The sequence below is a fragment of the Ranitomeya variabilis genome, chromosome 2 (assembly GCF_051348905.1).
Source record: "Ranitomeya variabilis isolate aRanVar5 chromosome 2, aRanVar5.hap1, whole genome shotgun sequence".
NCBI classification, from domain to species: Eukaryota; Metazoa; Chordata; class Amphibia; order Anura; family Dendrobatidae; genus Ranitomeya; species Ranitomeya variabilis.
Genome location: NC_135233.1, coordinates 503,742,788 through 503,766,254, shown reverse-complemented (window position 1 = coordinate 503,766,254; position 23,467 = coordinate 503,742,788). Strand labels below are relative to the sequence as shown.

The following is a 23,467-nucleotide window of genomic DNA, read 5'->3' as shown; positions in this document are numbered from 1 at the left end:
CATGTTACAGAATAATCGACATCCATTGTAATGCGGTATGTGAACATGGCTTGTCTCAAAGGGACAATGCAGAGATGTGTCGATATGAGTTTGGGATTAATAATATTTTGTTTTAGGAGATATTTATAGTTTTACAAATTCTGAATATTTGCAGAATTTTGAATTTTGCTTCTTTTTACTTTGGCAGAAGTAGAAAACAATGCTGGAGTTGTCCTAGGAGCAGTTATTGGGTCTATCCTAGGGATTACGCTGGTGTGTCTTACAGCTTACATCCTATGTGGAAGTAAAAAATCCAGTACCTTTTCACATCGAAGACTATATGAGGATATCAGGAATGATCCAGGTATGCAAACATAGTTTGGTATATTATTCTCATTTTCTATAATTAATTATTTTTTTCATGAATTAATTTGTAATGGAAACTGTCAGAAAATGTTTACTCCTTATCAATATTCGATGTGCTGATACGTCTAATATGTCTTGAGCGCTTATAAACTGAGGCCGCAACTTTGCCCACAGATGATGGCTGTATTATTCAGCAATCATCTGCCTCTAACAGCTGCAAGTGAAGCAGAGCTCCGCACATGGTTGTTAATCTGCTGAGTGCTGCTGTCATGTAGAGTTTGAGGTGGTCGATGACCTGCCATGACAACCAGGGGTCTACTGAAAACCTCCGTTCCAGTCTTGACAGTACTCCAATGAAGCCAGCTTGTCTCTGGCATTCATAGGAGACTGTGATTTTTGCAATTTACAGCAATACCATAGTATTGCTGTATATAGTACAAGTGATCAGATGGTTGCAGGTTCACGTCCCCTAAAGGAACTAAAAAATAGAATAAAAATATAAAAAAATCTAAAAGTTCGAATCAACTTTCCTCTTTCCACAAAATAAACAAATAGAAAAAATATACATGTGGCTTTGCTACATTCATAAAAGTTAGATCTTTTTATAATATAAAATTATTTAACTCTATAGGTAAACTATGTAGTGAGAAAAAATATAAACACCAGAATTGCATATTTGCAGAATTGCCGAAACACCATAAGGAAATTGTATAATATGCAATCAAAATATTGTATCTATCATAATGTATCAACAAAAAATTTATCTCAGGGCAAAAAAATTAGCCCTTAAGGCCCCGTCTCACATAGCGAGATCGCTAGCGAGATCGCTGCTGAGTCACAAGTTTTGTGACGCAACAGCGACCTCAGTAGCGATCTCGCTATGTGTGACACGTACCAGCGATCAGGCCCCTGCTGCGAGATCGCTGGTCGTGTCGGAATGGCCTGGACCTTTTTTTGGTCGTTGAGGCCCCGCTGACATCGCTGAATCGGTGTGTGTGACACCGATCCAGCGATGTCTTCACTGGTAACCAGGGTAAACATCGGGTTACTAAGCGCAGGGCCGCGCTTAGTAACCCGATGTTTACCCTGGTTACCAAAAAAACAAACAGTACATACTCGCCTTTCGGTGTCCAGGTCCCTTGCCGTCCGCTTCCTGCTCTGACTGCCGGCCGGAAAGTGAGAGCAGATCACAGCAGTGACGTCACCGCTGCGCTCTGCTCTCAGTGTACAGCGGCACTGTCAGAGCAGGAAGCAGACGGCAAGGGACCTGGACACCGAAAGGCGAGTATGTACTGTTTGTTTTTTTTGGTAACCAGGGTAAACATCGGGTTACTAAGGGCGGCCCTGCGCTTAGTAACCCGATGTTTACCCTGGTTACCCGGGTGCTGCAGGGGGACTTCGGCATCGTTGATGACAGTTTCAACGATGCCGAAGTCGTTCCCCTGATCGTTGGTCGCTGGAGAGAGCTGTCTGTGTGACAGCTCCCCAGCGACCACACAGCGACGCTGCAGCGATCAGCATCGTTGTCTGTATCGCTGCAGCGTCGCTGTGTGAGACGGGGCCTTTACATTTGACAAACAATTGAAAATGGTATGGCTCTCAAAAAATTGTGACACTACCAAATATTTTATTTTTTTATGAATTTACTCAATTTTTTTCTTCCACTTTTAAAGGGAATCTGTCACCCCCCAGGCATTTTTAACTAAAAGAGCCACCTTGCTCAGCACTAATGCTGCATTCTGTCAAGGTGGCTCTTTTATTTGGGGGTCCCTTCTGATGCTGCAATATTCCGTTTTTTAATTAGCCCGCCATACCTGCAGTCTGTCTGAAGGGGGCATGTCTTTTCCCCCCAGACACAAACACCTCCCAGCCATCTTTTAGCCCCTCCGTCCACCGGGCGCCTGCTTCCTGTGCCTTCATTAATGTCCCCGGCATCTGCGCTGTAAGTTCCTCTTTCGGGCATGCGCAGTTTGCGCTGCCCTTCGACTGCTATCACATGAGGGGAACTTATAGCCACATAATGGTGGGTGCATAATTAAACACTGTTGTATCTCTGCACAGTAGCTGCAGAGATCAGTGAGACGAGAAGGGCGTGCTTTTTTCCCCTGTGTTTTGCTGCCTGCTTATGGTTGGTCAACCTCATGCAGGGGAATAAGTACATGCCCCCCAAAGACAAAACTCTACCATCCAATAGCACCATAAGGGTATGTGCACACGTAGGTGGGATGTCTGCGGATTTTTCCGCTCATGTTTTTGTAAATCCGCAAGTAAACTGCACTGCGGATTACCTGCGGAATTACCACAGATTTACCGTGGTTTTTGTGTGGATTCCACCTGCGGTTTTACACCTGCGGATTCCTATTATGGAGCAGGTGTAAACCCCAGTGGAATCCACACAAAGAATTAACATGCTGCGGAATAAACAACACAGCGTTTCCGCGCGTTTATTTCTGCAGCATGTGCAGTGTGGATTTTGTTTTCCATAGGTTTACATGGTACTGTAAACTCATGGAAAACAGCTGCAGATCCGCAGCGTCAAAACTGCTGCGGATCTGCAGCAAAATCTGCAGCGTGTGCACATAGCCTAACAAGAATTGTAACCTGAACTTTACAAGCTAATGTCTCTGCATGAAGACTCCAAGCGCATACTTTTCTAGAAGTTGATAAATTCATAGAGAATCAAACAGAAAAAGCCAGTATGTCTCTGTGTAGAATTATAAGCATGCAGAGCTCAAAGTATGACCATGTATATGAGTTCTCATTTTTTTTCTGCTGATGCGACTACCACTTTTTAGTGTTGTACCATTCACCACCATCTATTTACGTGATTAAAAAGAATTTTACGATGACCCATTCTGGAAAATCCAAAACTGTTTACAATGAGGTTAAAATTTTTTAACATATTTGTTATTGTAGTGCTACGGTTGGATAATCCTCCTGTGAGTCCCTATGATGTCAGCTATGGAGAGTCTTCATATTACAACCCTGCAGTTGTAGAAGAAGGGGCACACGAGATAATTGCAATGGATGACATTAGGCCTCGCTAATATTCAACTAAACCAATCTGTTGTGGACATCATCACCGTTGTTTATGAATGCCATGGAACACCAAACCATGTTTATTCGGAATGTGACAAGAAACCGCTAACCCGTAATAAAAGGATCAGATGAATTTCTTTCAATAAATCAAGCAAGTGACTTACACAAATTCTATCTCTAAAAGAGAATGGCATGGGGTGGCAGGCTACCCCTTATTTTATCTTTTTGTGCTAATTTTTAATTTGTAATCATAAAACTTTAGACAACATTGTAAATACAGATAATTTTATATATATATAAATATATATACCTGGAAAAAGATACAGCTTGAGGTTGAAGCCAGCAATCAAAAATATCAAGTGACCATGCTTTAGCATCATATGGCCTCTGAAGCCATCCAATTTGCTATATTATTGTCAGTGGTCCTCAAAAACCAATACATCTATTTTCCCAGTTCCAATGTTTTTTTTATAATATTTTATAATAGCAAATACTTGAAATTTACGTATGGTCCTTATTTATACAAAACATTGGTTAGCGTTTTCGAAGTCTAAATTATTGTTGAGATTGCTTTTTTTATAATGGCAAAATTATCAGTTGAACCCGTAGCTCTCACGCAGAGGCTTTCCAAAAGTAGATTAGGAACATAAGAAGATATTAGTTTTATAAATTCCCTATTATTGGGGAGTCCTTGCTACTAACATTGCATTGAGGCTCATGAGCTTCAAGAGCTACGACTATGTTTCTTGCATTTGTGATACTGCAGAGTTGTCTCACCCTATTGTCATGATTCCACCACGTACGGTGTCTTATGGACGCTGTGAATGACAACTCACACCTGTATTAGGACATGTTAGTATTAAGGTTTTAGTACCATATTCAGAAGATTGACTACAATTTCTTACAAAAGTTTATTTTCTTCCTTTGTAATGTCCCACACATTTTCTTAAGAATCATTCAGAAAGATTAAAAAAATGCTTTTATGTTACATAAACATTAATATGATTTTTTTTCCCCCAACAAATAAAAAATTCCTAAAATGATGACTTCAAGAAATAATCAAAATGTCTATATAAAAAAAGCAAACCTAAATCCCTCGCTTGGTGCTGGTTCACCATGACCTTTCTCATTATATACTGTATGTACCATGAGAAGAAAGCCTAGGATGTGTTAATACCCACTTATGAATCTCATGGCATGTATAATGGAACGGTGGTATGCCCATTGCGTTTATTCTCCCCGACTTTGATTCCAAACACTCCTGTGTGGAGACCATTACCAGGTTCTTGCCATGATGCTAACTCTTTGAATTTCCCCATTCAATTATTCAAAAACTAGAAGCATATGTATATTTTAGCTGCCTTTTAAGAAACTTTTCAGATTTGTTACTTCATCCTCGGGTTTGTCTTTTCCATTAAGATATTGTAAATGTCAAACACAGTTTGTCGATGAGGTGAATATACGTCCATAATAAACACTCAAAAACTTAGCAAATATCATATCATCTCCTACCATGGCTTCTAAAACCTGAAAGATATGGATACACAACTAATCGAACAGGATCCTGTTCCTCTGAATTATTCATGTGTTTTATGTTGTTCATGTGTTTTTGATGCATGATATGTTCTAACCTATCATAGTGAGATCTATAATCTTTTACAGACCCCAATCCATAGTGTTATGTAATCCTTTCGACCATACCCTAGTATTTCATCGATTTGTAGAGGCGCAAAGTCCTTTATTGATGGTCAGTGTAATTCTGAATGACGTGCAATATAAATTACAGCAGCTTATCAACCGCATTCTGACCATTCCCCAACAGCGAGGCTCAAGTGCCATTTATTTTAATACAACACAAGATGGATGAATAACTTTGAACTGTGTTATCCGTCTTGGAAATTCACTTTTGTTAGAGCACAAATAAGCTAATCACAGGGTGTTTTCATGCTAAAGTTTAGCTGCAACCTGGGGAAAAGGGGGACATGGTACAAAAGTGTTCAATATTCCCCCTACAGGTGAAACAAAGTATTACATCAACGGGAATGTCGTAAGCACAGGTGCTAGGAAATTGTGAATTTGTACATGCAAAATATTACAAGTAAAATGTATGGAATGATATTAAAGTTTCAGTACAGGAAATAAGTACAAGTAAATGTCTATCTCTAAATGTCTATTTGCCATCGATAATACATTTGTAAATCTGCTTTATCTTGCTCCTTGTACATGAGAACAAACATGCACAAATGTACAAATATTTATTAAACTCCCATGTACATACAGCATCGTCTGACATTTGTCGTCCTGTGTCTGCTGCCTCTAGTCTAATGTTGTTCTATTGCAATTCAAAATTGGCTATCTAGTTTTGAGTTAATGAGGCTTTTAGGAGTATTAAATTGCTAGACAAATCTTAGGGGTATGTTCACATATACTGTCATATTTTTGATGTTTTTTTTTTTACATAAACCATAGGCGACGGCCAGAAAACAGCAATATGAATAATGCACATGTCGGCGTTTTTTGTTTTTTTTTTAATGCCAGGCTATTTTTATGCTATTAGGGAAAAATAGCAGTAAAAATGCTAAAAGAATTGACATGTTAAAAAAAAAAATCAGGAAAAAATGCATAATGCGAATGAGTTTTTAGAAATCTTACTCATCTTGCTGTTGCTGTAAAATACTGCATTTTTCTCTCCATGTGAAATACTGCTTAAAAATAAAGTGTTCCAAAAATAAACAAGAAGCCAAAAGACAGAAAATTGGCATCGCTGAGATGCACTTACCCCTCGTGCGTGGAATAGTTCCAAGTAGCGGAGACCCTGTTGTCCCAAAAACAGTCGGCACTAGTGAGGGTGCTGCTTCCAAGAAATTCACATATGAGGATAATAGTAAAGAAGAAAATAGCGCACTCCTCAGTCCAGACGAAAAAACTTTTTCTTTATTGAACCATGTTCACAGGAACAAACGGGCGGGTGTGAGCGTGGTGGGTAGGAAGAACTACAGCTGTTTCGCGCAAAATGCGCTTCTACAGGTCATCGGGACCTGTAGAAGCGCATTTTGCGCGAAACAGCTGTAGTTCTTCCTACCCACCACGCTCACACCCGCCCGTTTGTTCCTGTGAACATGGTTCAATAAAGAAAAAGTTTTTTCGTCTGGACTGAGGAGTGCGCTATTTTCTTCTTTACTATTATCCTCATTAAAAATAAAGTGTGTTTACAAAAAGTGTGCAGCCACCAGGTCTCTCACCGCATAGACCCACCAACATCTAGATTGAAGAAATGGGTAAATAAAATGTAATATTTGGAGGTCTGTCTCTGTTCGTTGATAAAACCAGATGACCATATTTCTTTAATTGGTAGCATAGTGTCACTGCAACAGTGCCACGTATGTGCATTGCAGGTCGCTGTCACTCAGGGCAGATATGGTTCTCTTTGTAATCGGCTCATTGTGGGTGAATCTACAGGAGGCTTCCAATCTCTTATAAAAAAACACACCAAAATTAAAGGCTACTTTAGACTGTCACCTTTGCTGTGCCATTTCCATCTAAGGCACATGGCCTGCTTTTCATCTATTAACTTCATATTCATGTTTGAAATTTGTTTCAGTCACGTAGACAAACTTCATCTGTGCAGATGGTAATAAACAGCCTCGCACACTGATATTATTGCCTAATATACTATAGGTACTCAGAGGATATATCTGAAAAGTAGGAAAAATATTAGTGCACCACTCTGGTGTCACGAATGTCTGATACTTGCCCTTAGGCCATGTTCACACGTTCAGTATATGGTCAGCATTTTACCTCAGTATTAGTAGAAGGCAGCTGGTGGGCATATTACTAAGGCCATGTTCACACATTCAGTATTTGCTCAGTATTTTATCTCAGTATTTGTAAGCCAAAACCAGGAGTGGGACAGTCAGAGGAAAAGTGTAATAGAAACATATGCACCACTTCTGCATTTATCACCCACTCCTGGTTTTGGTTTACAAATACTGAGGTAAAATCCTGACCAAATACTGAATGTGTGACCATGGCCTTAGTAATATACCCACCAGCTGCCATCTACTACTCCTCCCAACCTAGCTCCAGTTTCAATCCATCATCTTGTGGCCGCAGCTTCTAACTGTCACGGGGAGACTAGGTGAGCGAGAGCTAATAACCCGGGCCCCTGCAATTTCCCTCAGACTAGGGAAATCCTGACTGACCCTCTACCTGGAGTTTACACTGATGGTGTGCATATCCAGGCCTCGAACCTCACCCTGTCTCCTGTTTCAACCCTAGGCTGAAACCTCCGCTCACCACCCAGTGAAAAGATCATACACCAATACCCACAGTTAGCACAGACAAGGATAAAGGAAAATATACACCACGCCGCAGTCACTCAGGAATACACTATAAATGTGCAGGGCAAAATAAATACAAATATAGGAAGGAGTAAATAAGACAAAGGAAAATACACCACCAGCAACGAATCTCCAACAACCAGCTCTCCACTCCAGACCGAGATAACAACGCACAAGACAGAAGCTATAATCGGCGACGCCCAATGATCAGGAGAGCTATTTAAAGGCAATGGGCATGGCCCAGCTTCCAATCCGAGGATCAGGTAAATTAACCCCGGAACAGCTAGATAAAATCTAGCCGACGCCAATGAGCAAATAGTGGTCAAAAGCGGAATTACCGCTGTCTGTCGAACGACCTGGTCTGAACAGCATCCGACGTGACACTAACTGACCGGAAATCAGTGGTAACGGTCAAAAGCTCAGTGTAAGTCTATGAGATCCTCGCTCTGGTCTCAGTCTGGCGCTCATAGACTTACACTGAGTAGTGAATTCAGGCTCACCGAGTAAATTGTGGAGACATTCGGCAGGTCATAATCGCAAGAGACCAGCTGGAGCAGAGGAGAAGATGGCGGCTGGCGAGTATAATACTACTGGTAAACAACATGCATTAGTTATACCACTCTATCGGAGAAAAAAAGCAAAAAACGGAGTGGTGCTGTAAAGCAGTTGCCTAAGAGATAAAAAAAAAATTTAAGAAAAAAATAGAAGATTTTAGGGTAAAAAGGCAAAGATTACCCATGATGATTTAATCTCCGAATGCTCCACTGCCCCAATGCCACCACTCTGATGGCCCCACTAGTCTCTGCAGGTGATCTTGTGCCCTCTAGCTGTGGAAATTCAGCAGCCAATTACTGGCTAATGCTATTAGTCATATGGGTAGAAGGGAAGTGACTAGATGCAGGGAATGTATAGCTGCATGTGTAGCTTCAAATATTAGTCTGCTCTAACAGAACAAAGTAGAGCATTGTGGTGGGCTTCTGACATTTAGTGCCCTTTGCAGACTTCCTCTGCCCCACCTGGTGCGTCCTCTTACATGCGCTATGATCACTCACTGTCACATAAATAGAAATAATTTACAAATGAATATATAGTACAGTGTATGTGCATATATATACAGTGGGGCAAAAAAGTATTTAGTCATTCAGCAATAGTGCAAGTTCCACCACTTAAAAAGATGAGAGGCGTCTGTAATTTACATCATAGTTAGACCTCAACTATGGGAGACAAACTGAGAAAAAAAAATCCAGAAAATCACATTGTCTGTTTTTTTATCATTTTATTTGCATATTATGGTGGAAAATAAGTATTTGGTCAGAAACAAACAATCAAGATTTCTGGCTCTCACAGACCTGTAACTTCTTCTTTAAGAGTCTCCTCTTTCCTACACTCATTACCTGTAGTAATGGCACCTGTTTAAACTTGTTATCAGTATAAAAAGACACCTGTGCACACCCTCCAACAGTCTGACTCCAAACTCCACTATGGTGAAGACCAAAGAGCTGTCAAAGGACACCAGAAACAAAATTGTAGCCCTGCACCAGGCTGGGAAGACTGAATCTGCAATAGCCAACCAGCTTGGAGTGAAGAAATCAACAGTGGGAGCAATAATTAGAAAATGGAAGACATTCAAGACCACTGATAATCTCCCTCGATCTGGGGCGCCACGCAAAATCCCACCCCGTGGGGTCAGAATGATCACAAGAACGGTGAGCAAAAATCCCAGAACCACGTGGGGGGACCTAGTGAATGAACTGCAGAGAGCTGGGACCAATGTAACAAGGCCTACCATAAGTAACACACTACGCCACCATGGACTCAGATCCTGCAGTGCCAGACGTGTCCCACTGCTTAAGCCAGTACATGTCCGGGCCCGTCTGAAGTTTGCTAGAGAACATTTGGATGATCCAGAGGAGTTTTGGGAGAATGTCCTATGGTCTGATGAAACCAAACTGGAACTGTTTGGTAGAAACACAACTTGTCGTGTTTGGAGGAAAAAGAATACTGAGTTGCATCCATCAAACACCATACCTACTGTAAAGCATGGTGGTGGAAACATCATGCTTTGGGGCTGTTTCTCTGCAAAGGGGCCAGGACGACTGATCCGGGTACATGAAAGAATGAATGGGGCCATGTATCGTGAGATTTTGAGTGCAAACCTCCTTCCATCAGCAAGGGCATTGAAGATGAAACGTGGCTGGGTCTTTCAACATGACAATGATCCAAAGCACACCGCCAGGGCAATGAAGGAGTGGCTTCGTAAGAAGCTTTTCAAGGTCCTGGAGTGGCCTAGCCAGTCTCCAGATCTCAACCCTATAGAAAACCTTTGGAGGGAGTTGAAAGTCCGTGTTGCCAAGCGAAAAGCCAAAAACATCACTGCTCTAGAGGAGATCTGCATGGAGGAATGGGCCAACATACCAACAACAGTGTGTGGCAACCTTGTGAAGACTTACAGAAAACGTTTGACCTCTGTCATTGCCAACAAAGGATATATTACAAAGTATTGAGATGAAATTTTGTTTCTGACCAAATACTTATTTTCCACCATAATATGCAAATAAAATGATAAAAAAACAGACAATGTGATTTTCTGGATTTTTTTTTCTCAGTTTGTCTCCCATAGTTGAGGTCTACCTATGATGTAAATTACAGACGCCTCTCATCTTTTTAAGTGGTGGAACTTGCACTATTGCTGAATGACTAAATACTTTTTTGCCCCACTGTATATATACATATACTATATTAACACATGTATGTATACACACTAATTTTCAAGAGTTGCGCTCATCTCACAGACCTACATACATATGTCACCAATGCTTAGCAATAAATCCATCCATTATTGTAGGCCACCGTGCCATCCAAATATAGCACTCTATCTAGAGATGCCATATGAAATACAGAGCAGCGCCCTCCACCACAATCCAGGTAGGTGAGATCTTCCTCCTTCAGCTGCCTTGACCTTGTCATTCCCTTCAAGTATTTCTGACACGGGAAAAAAATGATTTCTTATCAAAAGTCTTATTTGAAGTAGATAGAAAAGGCGACATGGATTTTTGTTACTTATGATGTGATTTTATTCTGTGCTAAAACTGAAAACTAGAATAAGGTCAAGGAAATAAGAGCATTCAGAAAGACTCCAAAAAAATCTATGGTGTACTTCCCCATTACTGCATGGCTGAAATGAGATCAGTAATTATAACTATTCAGCCCCAAGCCACAACCAGGAACAGAATGTAATAGACACACACCTATACCAGGAAAGTATATAGAAATCATGGGGCCCCATAGAAAATGTCCTAATTCTGCAGCCTTTATTCCCCAAAAGAAATATTTGGCAGAAAAGACAGATCTTTTAAAGAGCGGGAGAGTCACATGTATTGCACCGTGTACACTGTAATGTGACCTCTAAAGAAGCCCCTTAATTTGATACCGCCACAGTGAATTAAACTACAGTAGCTCCACAGCCATAGTATGATGAGCCCACAATGGCCCCAGCAAAGTGTGATGCATCCACAGTGCGCTCAGCACAGTATGATGTTGTCACAATGTCTACTACACAGTATGATCTCCCCATAGTTCGCCCTCACCCATTATATAATCCATACAGTGAAACCCAGCCAAAAATACTATGCCCCCAAAGTTCCTCCACCCATTATTACCTCTCCACACTATAGTATCCCCAAAGCCACCCCACAATATCATGGCTCTATAGTGATTCCCCGCCACTGTATGATTGCTCAATAGCACCCTTAACACAATTTCAAGACAACCACACACACAATATGTTGGCCCCCAAATAATGTGATTTTCCCACAGGCTTCATACAATATAATGCCCTCACAATAACCTTCCGCCAAATTTTGATAACCTGACAGCGACATTCGCCACAAAAATGATGGCTCCAGAGCCTCTCAGACAGTATGATAGCTCCCATAGGTTATGATGGCCATCACCGTCCCCTACACAGTCCCCAGATGTGGAGGAAGTAGCCTGAGACTCTGCGATCTACAATCTAGTGCGGTCATTGCACCTGGTGCTCTGAGACACAGAAGCACAGGCTGAATGTAAGATGGTTCCCTGCCCCTCCATTGTATTCAATGAAATCTGCATCCTTCAAAGTATACAGGTATCATTGAAATTGTGATATCGGGCTGAGAGGCCACACAATAGCCACATGGTCTGCCACTAGTATGCCAATCAACTATATTAATCCTTACTGATTACATTTATTTTTATTTTTATATACATTTCATGGTATTTCCTCCCAAAAAATAGCAAGCAAAAGTAAAGGAAGTATATGATAGTTATTAAAAAGGGTTTCTGGTATTAGAAAAAATAAAGCAAAAATTGGTCCAGCTCACCGTAATAGACATCTTAGGGTGTTCAGAGCACAGGAAACGCTACCTCAAAGCATGAAACAATCACAAAACGGGAGAAAATCCAGCTCAATGAAGTTGTGAACAACATTTTTTCTCCAATCAATTAAAGTGCTCGGTTAGAGGATAAAACAGAATCAGCGTTGTAACGTTGTAAGATACATGATATGTGACATCAATGAGTTTCAGGTGACTGCGCACACTTAATCATGAGGTTCAACATTTTAGTGAGTAACTCTTTTTATACCAAGTTTTGGTGAAAACAGCATTGTGAATTTAATGAAAAAAGAAAAAAACTTTGTTCACAAGTACGTTGAGCTGGATTTTCTCCTGTTTTGTGATTAGAAAAAATAGTCTACTTTAGTCTCTTGGAGATATGGCTATTTTCATTTTTTTCCTCTATTTTTTTACTTCTCATGTTTTAAGAACTTTTTTTATTTTTCAGTCTACCTTGTCATATGTAGGATTGACTTTTGTCTGGAGTGTACTAAAAATAGGAAAAAATTCCAGAAGAGTGAAAAAAAAACAACAAAAAAAACACTTTGACAATTTTTAGTGACCCTCTGTGTGCAAAGATATTGCAGATTTTGTCTTGGCCTGTCCATCCTTTGCCCATGATAAGACTCCAAAACAGCTTCCATTTGATCAGTTACTTCCTCTGCCTGAACCATCAGCTACCTGGCAGCACATTGCGATGGACTTCATTACCGATCGATCTACCAGTCTTGGACGGAAGTACCACCATTTGGGTAGTCGTGGACCTCTTTTCAAAGAAGGCCAACTTTACTACATTGTCCTTTCACCCTTTTGCTCCTATGCTTGCTGAAAAGTTTATCCAGCATATCTTCTGTCTTCACTTTTTGCTTCTCCATATAGTCTCTGGCTGTTGTCCTCAAGCTCTCCTGCACCTTCCTGCATATCTTATAGATGTCCCAAAGATTTGAGAAATAAATGATTTTCCATTTTAATGGATTGGCTCTTTTGGCTTCTGCTAAAGACTGTTTTGCTATATTTTTGAGCATTAGCACCACGATCTTTCTAAATGTTGAATAGGCTCATAAAAGGGACAAGGTTACACAAATGGTTTTGTCTTTGGTTGGTGCCATGGTTCTCATCTTGTAATCTTATTTAAGGCAACTCCACATGTTGGGAGGTGCCTGAGCAATGTGTTCACTCTGCATGTCTGCATGCTTGCTAATTCTCAGGTCCCTTGTTTTAGTATAGCTGGCTGTGCCTACTTGTATACCTGCCTGGATCTATCGTGCCTGCCTGTATACTAGCGGTACCTGCCAACATCTGCCGTGCCCTATTGTATACCAGCCAAATCCGCCAGCACCTGCCATGTCTACCTGCATACCAGCCATGCCATATATGCCAGTACTTGCTGTTTCTTTCTGTATACCACGCGTGCATGCCAGTACCTGCTGTGACTTCCAGTATACCAGCCGTGCCGGCAAGCATCTGCCTTACTGTATACCTCCGTTCCTGACTGTACCAGCCAAGCCTTCCCATTCCTGGCGGTTACGAATTCCTTCCCCATTGGGGGTCAGCTGCTGTGTGTCCTAGGTCTGTCCTGGATTAGCACCTGGCGTACATCTAGAGCTAAGTCTAACCACACCATCAGGGGCTCTAGTGAAGAGTCAGATGTTCGCTTAGTCACACCTCTCCAGGCTCTCCTTTGTCCACAGCACAGTGGTTTCACTACCACGGATGTTACATCTGTCCAAACTACCACACTTAGCCGAACACGCCATAGAAATGTCCTTTATGGAAGAGCTCCAGAAAAAAAAGCCTTTACTTAACACAAGAATTGTAAGGCTTGTTTTGCATTTGCTAAAATACATGTGAGAGACTCCCCAAATATATGGAGGAAGATGCTGTGGTCAGATGAGATTGAAATTGCACTTTTTGGCAACCAAGGTAAACTATGTCTGTGGCCAAACCAGCACAGCTCAGTCATCACCCCAAAACACCATCCCATAACAAAACATGGTAGTGGCAGCATCATGATATGGAGAAGTTTTTCTGCAGCAGGGATAGGGAAAAATGGTCTGAGTAGAGGGAAGATGGATGGCTCGAAATACAGTGATATTCTTGAGCAAAACCTTTTTGACTGTCAGTGATTTGAGACTGGTATGGAGGTTCTCCTTCCCGAAAGACAATGATCCATAGCATACTGCTAAAGCAACACTCGAATGGTTTAAGGGGAAACGTGTAAATGTTTTGGAGTGGCCTAGTGAAAGCCCAGATCTTAATTTAATTGAGAATCTGTGGTTAGACTTGAAAATTGCTGTTCACCAGAGGAAATCATCTAACTTGCAGGAGCTGGAGCAGTTTTGCCTTGAGAAATGGGCAAAAATCCCTGTTGCCAAATGTGGTAAGCTCATACAGACTTATCCAAAGAGACTTCCAGCTGTAATTTCCTCAATAGGAGGTTCTACAAAGTACTGACTTTAGGGGGTGAATAGTTATGCACACTGGAGTTTTCAGTTATTTTGTCCTATTTGTTGCTTGCTTCACAATAAAAAGGAAATCAATAGGGTTGAGCGACTTCCATTTTTTTAAGATCGAGTAGGGTTTTGGGAAACCCGATTTTGTCCAGAGTCGAGTCGAGTGCAGTCGGCCGATTGTCGTTAAAAGTCGGGGATCGATCGAAACACGAAACCCAACGCAAGTCAATGGGGAAGCATAGTCGGCAGTGAGTGGAGGCCAGGAAAACACCTACAGTGCCCATTTTAATGCCAAAAACATCCATTCTTGTTTCTGAAGCTTGTCAATCTTAATTAACTTTATAATAATAGTTGGGCATTGGAACTTGGGGGTCATTTGGCAAAAGTTGTTGGGGGTAGGGCTGGTTCAAGGTTTTAATGGGCCCAGGAAACGTGGACTACGTCACGGCGGTGGAGCAGGGAGAGGTAAGTATTTCAACGTTGCAAGTGCTGTGATCCTGAGCAAGCAGGGGGGGCCCACTCGTTCGCATTGGCACTGGCACAGGGCCCCTCAAAGAAAGGAGGTGTGTTTGCATGGCGGGGGCGCCTCCCACCAGCAGCGACACTTTTGCGTACTCTGAGGGGCCCTGTGCCAGTGACGTCGCCAACGAGTATGCCCCCCCACCTGATGAAGGAACCTGCACTTTCATCTGCACCTTCCTCTTTGTCCCTGTGTAAGGTGGTATAACATGCGGGAAGGGGAACCTTACTTTCAGCAGGGTCAGATTCTGGCTGTGTAGAGTGCAAGGGGAATGTAGTGGTCTAGGTCAATGTACCAGCAGACTCATCTAGCAGTGGCTGGGCAATGGGCAGGATGAGGAGGAAACAGATATAGGGCCAAAGAATAAATTAGGCTAAATGCAGTTCAAAATTGGTAACAGGACTAAACAGGCAGCATTGCTTTGTTCAGTGGAGTAGCAAACCCAAGAGCAGCAAACACTTTTTCAAGGGCCCAACCACACCAGTAGGCCAAATGCAGTTTAATATCTGATACTATAGGCCAAAAGCCAGAAGGTAGAAGCTCAGCTGTATTCAGTTGAGGACAACACCAGGCAGGGGCAGACACCGTTAGTAGGCCCTAAACACCAATTTTTTTTATTTAAAAACAGCACTTAATGAGAGCCAGAAGGTTGAAGCTCAGCTGTATTCAGTTGAGGACAAACACCAGGCAGGGGCAGACACCGTTATTAGTCCCTAAACACCATTTTTTTTTAAAATAAACAGCACTTAGGCTACTTTCAGACATAGCGCATTTTTGAGCGCTATTTTGCGGGCGCTTTTCAAAAATGCGCAATGTCATTTTCGTCTGCCGGCAAAGTGAATGAGAAATTCACTTTGCCGTTCAGACACACCGCAAAAAAACGCGGCGCTTTTGTCTGCAAACACGCCGGCATAAAAAGAATTGACATGTCAATTCTTTACGCAGCGGCGTGTCTGCGTATCCCCATAGGGCCCCATATTAACGTGCACACACAGCGCCTTTGTCCTGGGTGTCGGCGTCTTTGTACGGAGGGGTTGACACCCAGGACCGGACGTGACGTCGGACAGGAAGAGGGAAGCCCCCGCCCCCCAGTGAAGCAGCATGGATAAATGAATGAGCATAAACGTGGGGCTGCTGATCGAGACGGTAAGTATCCCCTGTGTGTGCCCCCCCTGTGCGTGTGTCCCCCCACTGTGTGTGTGCCGTGTGCGCCCTGTGTGTGTGCCGTGTCCCCCCCGCCCCCCCCGTGTGTATGTATGGGTATGTGCTGGGTCTGCTGCGGGGGGTGGGGTGGTCTTTGGTGTGTGTGTGTGTGTGTGTCTCTGTGTGCAGGCATTGTCCGATGGGACTACAAGTCCCATCGGGCTCTGCCTGCTACAGTGACAGTCAGTGACACAGTAGCCAATGATGGGACAGTAGTAGTCCCATCATCCGGCTAATGTGTTAAATGTAAAAAAAAAAAAAAAAAAAAAAAAAAAAAAACAACACACATATACAGTACATACACACATACAGAACATGCGCCGACATGCGCCACGCAACGGCATGCGCCATGCGACGACATGCGCCACGCGACGGCATGCGCCATGCGACGGCATGCGCCATGCGACGACATGCGCCATGCGACGACATGCGCCATGCGACGACATGCGCCGACATGCGCCACGCAACGGCATGCACCATGCGACGACATGCGCCACGCAACGGCATGCGCCATGCGACGGCATGCGCCACGCGACGACATGCGCCACGCGATGGCATGCGCCATGCGACTGCATGCGCCATGCGACGGCGTACGACGACATGCGCCACGCGACGGCATGCGCCATGCGACGACATGCGCCACGCGACGGCATGCGCCATGCGACGACATGCGCCACGCGACGGCATGCGCCACGCGACGGCGTACGACGACATGCGCCACGCGACGGCATGCGCTATGCGACTGCATGCGCCATGCGACGGCGTACGACGACATGCGCCATGCGGCGCCATGCGACGCCATGCGATGGCATGCGACGACATGCGCATACATACATACAGACATACAGTACATACATACAGACATACAGTACATATAACATAGATTACATACTCACCATCACTTGTCACTTTGATCCCCGAAGCCAGTGTCATAAAAAATATTAAAATAATAAACAACCAATATACTCCCTGATCCGCAGAAATCCAATTAAAACGAGTGTCCCACGACGATCTCCCGTGGAGAACAGGAGCATCTGCTGATGCGACCACTCTCCAGGGGCTCCAGGAAGACAATGAGGGGAGGAAGGTATCCTTCCACAATGTATTCCCCACAATGTATTCCTACGCCCCTGTGAGAAAATAGTCCCTAGTTTCACTTTATGGCATGCTGTATGAGAAAGTTCCCACGCAGCTTTTTGCCATAAAGTGAGACCAGTGAACTATAGTAACCTCAGTGATGCACTGCAGGAGCCATTGTCCTTAAATACGTGGCACGTGGCACTTACATACGTGGCACTTACATACGTGGCACTTATATACATGGCACGTGGCACTTACATACGTGGCACTTACATACGTGGCACTTACATACGTGGCACTTACATACGTGGCACGTGGCACTTAAATACGTGGCACGTGGCACTTACATACGTGGCACGTGGCACTTACATACGTGGCACTTACATACGTGGCACGTGGCACTTAAATACGTGGCACGTGGCACTTACATACGTGGCACTTACATACGTGGCACGTGGCACTTAAATACGTGGCACTTAAATACGTGGCACTTAAATACGTGGCACGTGGCACTGAAATACGTGGCACGTGGCACTTAAATACGTAAAATATATTAAAATAATTTTATAAAATTGTGAAAGCGTAGAATCCCTATTTATTTCCAATTTGGTTTTTAAACCTAGCAAAATATTTATTAAAAAAAAACACTCTTCACTGGATTTTCTGTCCCGTGTGTGTCCCCTGTGCGTGTGTGTCCCGTATGCGTGTGAAGGTAATAACAAGCAGTTGGGGTTGTCATTCCTCAGCAGCCTGTGTTACTTTTTCTGCCTCTATCAAGTTTGTCAAATTTTGTGTGTATAACTAGTAGTTAATGTTTTACCTTTTTTAGGTTCAAAACTTCCCATGTCTTTGGGATAAGGGGTGCCGGGAGTTTTCCAACAAATATACAAAAACCGCTTCCTGGCACAAGGTCTGTGTCACCCTCTATCCCCTGTACGAGTCATACCCAAAGGAGCGGCAAAAAGAAATTGGTAAATATTTTCCATTTTGGAGGAGTATTTTTGAATTTCTTGTCTGTATGTAGTTGAATAGTATATTAATAGGTTCAATTTTTCACTTTTTAGTTTCAGCCTTGAGAACCCGCTGGAGGTCGGTGAGGGACAGATTTACACGGTCAGAAGCACCAAGTGGCTCTGCGGCACCTGCTTCTCAAGGGCGTTTTGAACAGGAACTCCAATTTTTAAACGGCAGTCTACATTACCGACCGTAAGTATCAGTAACGTCTTTAATTTTGAATAGAAAATAAAATGTATTAAAACTATTGTTTTGATGTTTCTCTTTACAGAACCATAGGCAATGTCCAGCCGATGACCGAAATCCCGGCCACAGCAACAACTCCAGTGTATGAACATGCTTCACAGCCTGCTACCAGCTCTCTTCCAAATGAGCCAAGGCCTGACCCTTCTACCCAAAATGATGATCTGCCCCTCTCCGAGACTAGTTCATTGGCATCGCCACCACCGCCACCAACACCACCTCCACCTCCAGCCTCAACACAGAGGAAGAGGAAAAGAGGCTCTTCAAAGGAGGATGAGGAGACGGCTGCCTTGGCAAGGGCAATTTCTCTAATTGATCGCCAACCTGAAGAGGATCAATTCTCAGCATATGGAACCACTCTAGCTTCCAGAATGCGTACTATGTCCCCCGAGGTCCAGGACTCCTGCATGACGTATCTTTCAATGGCGGTGACATGTTTTAAGAAGTATCCGCATATAAATCCAACCTTTGAAGAAATGGTTTGTTCACTAAACCACATCTGGCATCCACCGACGCCGACTCCTCTTGCACCTGCAGCAGCATTCAATAGACCTCTGCCATCTGCTCCAAGTGCTGCTGCAGGTGCACCAACATCCAGAGTAGTAGCCCAGTCTGAAGAACACCATCCAGACTGGAGCTACTACTCATATTCACAAAGCCTATATGAGGACCAGTAGGCATAATGTTGCTTTTCATGTTTAAAACGCCATGATGTCCAAGTCCACTCCTCAGTTTCCGCCAAGAGGGCATGTTTCCAGCTCTGATTAGTGTTGCGCAAGTGCCGAATGACTCACCGTCAGTGGTGACGGGGAAAGGGCCTTGCGCAATACTAATGAAAGCTGGAAGCATGCCCTCCTGGCGGCAATTAATGAGTGGACTTGGACATCCACAGGTTTATAATCCCATTTTGGGGATGTTTACAGTGTTTACGTGTGGAATTTTGTTAATAACAAAAAAACAAAAACAAATCATTCTATTCTCAATTTTATTAGAAAAGTTTTTCAATTTTGACAGTTACTACAAATAAATATTTGAACTTTTAACTATGATGTAGTCTGCTTCTTTGATTTGTCGACCATGGCCAAAAATACACATTACATAACACCCACTTGCCATGAATAGAGGACACCCCCTAGAAATCAGATATACTACGAGGGGAACTGCTGAATAGAAGGCACTCTATATCTATGGTAGAAGAACTCACAGGAGTGTCAGGAATAACGTACAGCAAACAATGTGGAGTACCGGAAAACTCCAGTGTTAACTCCAGTGTGTATTGTATTCTGAGTCATAAAGACAGGAAATGACCTCAATGACTCTTTTTTTTTTCACCTTTTTTTTTTTTTTCAAACAAACTTTAATTTCAGTACACAATGCTGAAAAAAACGCAGCTGCAAAAAACGCAGCAAAAAACGCAGCAAAAAACGCAGTGTGTGAAAGCAGCTGCGTTTTTTGCCTGCGTAAAAAAACGCAGGTAAAGCAGCAGCAAAATACGCGCGCGTAAAAATACGCAGCAAATATGCTGTGTGTGAAAGTAGCCTTAATGAGAGCCAGAAGGTTGAAGCTCAGCTGTATTCAGTTGAGGACAAACACCAGGCAGGGGCAGACACCGTTAGTAGGCCCTAAACACCATTTTCTAAAAACACAGCACTTAATGATAGCTGTTGTGAAATTGGATTCTGGGCTCCCCCGGTGGCCACTGGTGGAATTGAACTTGTGTGCATCATCCTCTCTGTTCACCTGTTCCCATCAGGATGTGGGAGTCTCTATATAACCTTGCTCCTCTGTCAGTTTCATGCCGGTCAACAATGTAATCAGAAGCCTTTCTTTGCATGTTCCTGCTACTAGACAACTCCCAGCTTAGTTGGACTTTCGTCCTTGTTTGTTTTTGCATTTTGTTCCAGTTCACAGCTGCTGTTTCGTTACTGTGTCTGGAAAGCTCTTGTGATCTGAAATTGCCACTCTGGTGTTATGAGTTAATACTAGAGTCTTAAAGTAATTTCTGGATGGTGTTTTGATAGGGTTTTCAGCTGACCATGAAAGTGCCCTTTCTGTCTTCCTGCTATCTAGTAAGCGGACCTCGATTTTGCTAAACCTATTTTCATACTACGTTTGTCATTTCATCTAAAATCACCGCCAATATATGTGGGGGCCTCTGTCTGCCTTTTGGGGAAATTTCTCTAGAGGTGAGCCAGGACTGTATTTTCCTCTGCTAGGATTAGTTAGCCCTCCGGCTGGCGCTGGGCGTCTAGGGATAAAACGTAGGCACGCTACCCGGCCACTGTTAATTGTGCGGCAGGTTTAGTTCATGGTCAGTTTAGATTCCATCTTCCAAGAGCTAGTTCTTATATATGCTGGGCTATGTTCTCTCGCCATTGAGAATCATGACAGTTTGACCGGCCCAAAAGGGTTAAATTATTGGCTGAGAAAGGAGAGAAAAAAGAAGTCTGCTGAAATTTTTTATTTTTTTTTTCTCTAGTTCTGAGTGTGCTCATAATTGAATCACTTGCTAGTCTGCCTATACTGCAGCCTTCCTCTCTTTCTCTCCTTCTAATCCTTGAATGACTCTGTGTTCACCTGTTTGAAATGGATCTTCAGAGTGTAGCTACAGGTTTGAATAATCTCGCCACGAAGGTACAAAATTTGCAAGATTTTGTTGTTCATGCACCTATGTCTGAACCTAGAATTCCTTTGCCTGAATTTTTTTCAGGGAATAGATCTTGCTTTCAAAATTTTAAAAATAATTGGAAATTGTTTTTGTCCCTGAAGTCTCGCTCTGCCGGAGATCCTGCACAGCAGGTCAGGATTGTAATTTCCTTGCTCCGGGGCGACCCTCAAGATTGGGCTTTTGCATTGACACCAGGGGATCCTGCGTTGCTCAATGTGGATGCGTTTTTTCTGGCCTTGGGGTTGCTTTATGAGGAACCTCATTTAGAGCTTAAGGCGGAAAAAGCTTTGATGTCCCTATCTCAGGGGCAAGATGAAGCTGAAATATACTGCCAAAAATTCCGTAAATGGTCTGTGCTTACTCAGTGGAATGAGTGCGCCCTGGCGGCGATTTTCAGAGAAGGTCTCTCTGATGCCATTAAGGATGTTATGGTGGGGTTCCCTGTGCCTGCGGGTCTGAATGAGTCCATGACAATGGCTATTCAGATCGATAGGCGTCTGCGGGAGCGCAAACCTGTGCACCATTTGGCGGTGTCTACTGAGAAGATGCCAGAAAATATGCAATGTGATAGAATTCTGTCCAGAAGCGAGCGGCAGAATTTTAGACGAAAAAATGGGTTGTGCTTCTATTGTGGTGATTCAACTCATGTTATATCAGCATGCTCTAAGCGTACTAAGAAGCTTGACAAGTCTGTTTCAATTAGCACTTTACAGCCTAAGTTTATTCTATCTGTGACCCTGATTTGTTCTTTATCGTCTATTACCGCGGACGCCTATGTCGACTCTGGCGCCGCTTTGAGTCTTATGGATTGGTCCTTTGCCAAACGCTGTGGGTATGATTTGGAGCCTTTGGAAGCTCCTATACCTCTGAAGGGGATTGACTCCACCCCATTGGCTAGTAATAAACCACAATACTGGACACAAGTAACTATGCGTATTAATCCGGATCACCAGGAGATTATTCGCTTTCTGGTGCTGTATAATCTACATGATGTTTTGGTGCTAGGATTGCCATGGCTGCAATCTCATAACCCAGTCCTCGACTGGAAAGCTATGTCTGTGTTAAGCTGGGGATGTAAAGGGACTCATGGGGACGTACCTGTGGTTTCCATTTCATCATCTATTCCCTCTGAGATTCCTGAATTCTTGTCTGACTATCGTGACGTTTTTGAAGAACCCAAGCTTGGTTCACTACCTCCGCACCGGGAGTGCGATTGTGCCATAGATTTGATCCCGGGTAGTAAATACCCTAAGGGTCGTTTATTTAATCTGTCTGTGCCTGAACACGCTGCTATGCGAGAATATATAAAGGAGTCCTTGGAAAAGGGACATATTCGTCCTTCGTCATCTCCCTTAGGAGCCGTTTTTTTCTTTGTGTCTAAGAAAGATGGCTCTTTGAGGCCGTGTATTGATTATCGGCTTTTGAATAAAATCACGGTTAAATATCAATATCCGTTACCACTGCTGACTGATTTGTTTGCTCGTATAAAGGGGGCCAAGTGGTTCTCTAAGATTGATCTCCGTGGGGCGTATAATTTGGTGCGAATCAAGCAGGGGGATGAGTGGAAAACCGCATTTAATACGCCCGAGGGCCACTTTGAGTATTTGGTGATGCCTTTTGGTCTTTCAAATGCCCCTTCAGTCTTCCAGTCCTTTATGCATGACATTTTCCGCGATTATTTGGATAAATTTATGATTGTGTATCTGGATGATATTCTGATTTTTTCGGATGACTGGGACTCTCATGTCCAGCAGGTCAGGAGGGTTTTTCAGGTTTTGCGGTCTAATTCCTTGTGTGTGAAGGGTTCTAAGTGCGTTTTTGGGGTTCAAAAGATTTCCTTCTTGGGATACATTTTTTCCCCCTCTTCCATCGAGATGGATCCTGTCAAGGTTCAGGCTATTTGTGATTGGACGCAACCCTCTTCTCTTAAGAGTCTTCAGAAATTTTTGGGCTTTGCTAATTTTTATCGTCGATTTATTGCTGGTTTTTCTGATGTTGTTAAACCATTGACTGATTTGACTAAGAAGGGTGCTGATGTTGCTGATTGGTCCCCTGATGCTCTGGAGGCCTTTCGGGAGCTTAAGCGCCGCTTTTCTTCCGCCCCTGTGTTGCGTCAGCCTGATGTTGCTCTTCCTTTTCAGGTTGAGGTCGACGCTTCTGAAATCGGAGCTGGGGCGGTGTTGTCGCAG

The 23,467-nt window shown here is 43.1% G+C and overlaps 2 protein-coding genes across 6 annotated transcripts in view; one reads left to right on the top strand and one right to left on the bottom strand.

Annotated features, from left to right (window-relative positions):
- Positions 1 to 5,664, top strand: part of MUC15 (mucin 15, cell surface associated) — a 28,062-nt gene extending 22,398 nt beyond the window's left edge. For both annotated transcript variants that reach the window (XM_077288028.1, XM_077288027.1), the window contains 2 exons: positions 188 to 343; positions 3,262 to 5,664. In XM_077288028.1, coding sequence (XP_077144143.1) covers positions 188 to 343; positions 3,262 to 3,392 — 287 coding nt within the window. In that variant the 3' untranslated portion in view covers positions 3,393 to 5,664. The remainder of the gene's footprint in view (positions 1 to 187; positions 344 to 3,261) is intronic.
- The window catches only part of ANO3 (anoctamin 3), a 704,489-nt gene that overhangs the window by 125,448 nt on the left and 555,574 nt on the right, over positions 1 to 23,467 (bottom strand). The window lies entirely within an intron of this gene.